The 3,123-nt window shown below is 42.0% G+C and overlaps 1 protein-coding gene across 1 annotated transcript; it reads right to left on the reverse strand.

Moving 5' to 3' along the window:
* Nucleotides 1-1,064: 1,064 nt before the first annotated feature.
* On the reverse strand, nucleotides 1,065-2,656 carry LOC122641922. Its single transcript, XM_043835256.1, has 6 exons — nucleotides 2,537-2,656; nucleotides 2,376-2,433; nucleotides 2,004-2,238; nucleotides 1,602-1,881; nucleotides 1,363-1,440; nucleotides 1,065-1,217 (listed from the first exon to the last, which is right to left on the reverse strand). Exons 3-6 carry the CDS (start codon nucleotides 2,234-2,236, stop codon nucleotides 1,167-1,169), a joined length of 642 nt encoding a protein of 213 aa, XP_043691191.1. The 5' UTR covers nucleotides 2,237-2,238; nucleotides 2,376-2,433; nucleotides 2,537-2,656; the 3' UTR covers nucleotides 1,065-1,166.
* Nucleotides 2,657-3,123: the final 467 nt, after the last annotated feature.

Below are 3,123 nucleotides of genomic sequence, written 5' to 3' on the forward strand. Positions count from 1 at the left end.
ACTTCTTAATCGCACCTTCCTCCCTCTCTCCGTCAACCTTTTCAACTTTCACAGGCGCCGATCTGTGTCACCCACCATACTCCGTGGCCGAGAAAATTGCCGGAATCCACTCCTTCACGGGTTCAATTCCTTTACTTCCTCAATCCCCTCCAGAATTTTCGTCTTTCGAACCCCAAAATCCCTTGATCATGCTCCGGAAAGAACCCTTTTTTTTCTTGCGAAAACTGAATCATTCGCTACTTAAGAACCCAGATCTGCATGATTACCAGGATCGGGGATAAATTACTCGAAAGGGGAGAAAACCCTCACCTCACTGCGTATTCTTCCTCCGAAATCCGAATTGAGAGCAACCGATGCAGATAAACACCATCTGAATCGCCTCGCCTAGATTTTTCAAGTGGGATCGAGTGAATTTAACAATTAACACCACCCACGTCCCTGTTTTGAAGCGAGCATCTCAGCATCTCCAGTTAGGTATTGCGTCTTATCTCTTCATCAAGACTCAAAACCTAACTAATTAACCAGAGATTATCCCCTAAATGACTTTGATCGCAGCCAACGTGTCACTCGATGGACATTTAGGTATAGCGCGACATCGAATTGATTCTCACCCACCCGATATCAGCATATTCCAAGCTTATCTTTCCAGTTTCCTCCCCTCCATCACCTGCTCCCTAAACCGCTAACTGCAACTCTGCCTGACGAAACAGTAATTTAAAAAAAGAAAAAAGAAAACCACTCTGCATTCATCATTTACATGCCGTCGTCCTGCCCAAAGACCAAAGCGGCAAAGCCATCTTTCATTTTTTCATTAGAGTTGTGTATTCGTAATCGCAAGACATCATAACTGGATTGTTGTTAGAAAGGACAGGAGAACCCGCGAGGCGGGAATAAAGATAAGCATAAGCATCTCAGGCAGTAGTGAAAAAGATCTCTCTTTTCGTTTTCTTTCAAATTTAGAAGAAAATTGAACATTTTATTTCTAGTGTGAAAGGAAAAACAATTCTGTACATACGCAACGGAAACTGCTTCCCCTCTATGTCTCTCTCTCTCTCTCTTTTCTCTCTATTCCTTTTAAATTTTCCGGTCAATAACCTCTAACAACTCTCCCCTGAAGATCCATAAAAGGAAAAAACCCAATTATCGAAATCCGAAGAGATGGCTACTCATTCTGAATCGCTTTCCATGCTTCCCATGGCCTTCAATCCTCTCGGTCTCTGCAGCAGGGAAAAAACAAGTAGCCAAGATAAATATACAAACCACCCACTTAGGAAGAGAGGGAAGGAAGGGGAAATACAAATCAAGAGATTTTGGAATACGGATACTAAAATTTGCTAAGAAAAGATGCAATCAATTTAATACCTTCTTTGATGTCTTCTTTTCCCTCACTTCATATCTCTCTTGGCATAGATCAGAGAGCCACGCACCGGGACTCACTAACTGCGGAATATCCATCATACCCATATGCCACAGAAACAAATTTCATCAATATCAGAACTCAGAGTCTCAGATACAAGAAATTTTGGATGAATCCACTAAAAATTTTGGGTCTTTCAGAATATTCTGGAGAGAGGCAGAGACGGGAGTGTTGGGGAACTTACAAGTAAACTCTTTTGGATGAACTTAGCCCTTTTCTTGGGCCTTTGAGGAAGCTTACAGCCCTTCATCGCCATGAAATCCTCCTCTTTTTCTTTGCTTGACAATGAAATAAACAACTTGGGCCAAACAAACCCTCTATCCTGTCCTAAATCCATGGATATCTTGCCATTGTCATCGAAACCCAGAGACCCTCTGGTCGTGTAGTACCTGTCTTCCTTTTCCGGCGAAGATGACTTTCTATTCTCGCTTGGCGTAGACGGAATCGTGGTTGTTTCGGAGTTTCTGAAACCAAACAGAACCAGAGAAAAAAAAGAAAGAAAGAAAAAGATTAGTCTTCTTTCTAGTCCCTTCTCAGATTTTCAATGTTTCGAATCTCATTTGCTTGAAGTTGTTTTGAAGGTTACCTGTTAATGTGATTAGGTTGTGGAGGAGGGAGAGAAGTTTCTTTCTCCCCTCTGACGACACGCCGATCAACCCGAGAGGTGATTTTCTTCCTAATCACGCCGTTGGGTTTCTCTGATGCGTCGTCTTCTTCTTTTATCTTCACGCATCGCAGTCTCTTCCGGTTCCCCCACTGTAGAAGGAAATCGGTTTCCGGACCTCTACCTACTCGCTGGTTCTTTGTTTCCTTCTCCATTCCTGCCACAAGAAAATGAAGAGATTAATAAACCCATTTAGGTTTGGGCTGGCTTTGCTCTAACAACTCAATAAATGGGGAAGAAGATGTTACTAATCGAAGTAATTCGCTTAATCTGCAAAAGAATAATCTTTCTCACCTCAAGATCTATGGTCGTTGCAGAGAAACCGAAAGCAGAACGACCCCTTCAGACTATCCTGCAATTCAATGCGTTCGGGAGGGTCCATTAGAAACAAACACCAAAGAGATACAAAATTTGTTCGAGAGAAGCAAGAGAAAATGCAAAAGAAGAAAACTCACAAGAAGAGAACTCCATTACAGAGCTACCAGCACCCAAAAAAAAACTTGAAGAAGATGAGATTTTTGACAAAGAAAATGAGAAGATTTCTTCAAAACAAAGAAAACACAGATCAGTTTTTTTTTATTTCACGAATAACAATCGATCATTCTCTTCCCTTGGCTATCTCTTTCTCTACTCTGCTCTGCCTGCCCTGCCCTTTCGTTCTCTCTTCTCTGTTTCTCTCTCAAACTAGGTGTTCAGTGTTCTCTCTGTTGTTTATCTCTTTTTCTCCCTTTCCTACAAACAAATTGGATACTTTTTTCTCTCATTTATTTTAGTAGCGCCCATAGAATAACTGAAAAATTACTTTCACCCTTTGATTTTAAATGGACGGTCGGATGCATCTCCGTCCAACAGGCCTCGTCGCTTGAACACCGGAGGCTTAAGGCCTCCCTCGGGTCCTTTATCATGTGACCCTCCTCCCCCAAACCCATATCTGCTCTCTCTTTGTGGTTGTGTTCTTTAAACAAATCCTAATGGGTTTCAATCTAATATAGCCCGTTGGAAGCATAGTGGGGCTTATCTGTTTGTTAGTTGTGACCGTTCG

This window comes from Telopea speciosissima, chromosome 10, assembly GCF_018873765.1.
Source record: "Telopea speciosissima isolate NSW1024214 ecotype Mountain lineage chromosome 10, Tspe_v1, whole genome shotgun sequence".
NCBI classification, from domain to species: Eukaryota; Viridiplantae; Streptophyta; class Magnoliopsida; order Proteales; family Proteaceae; genus Telopea; species Telopea speciosissima.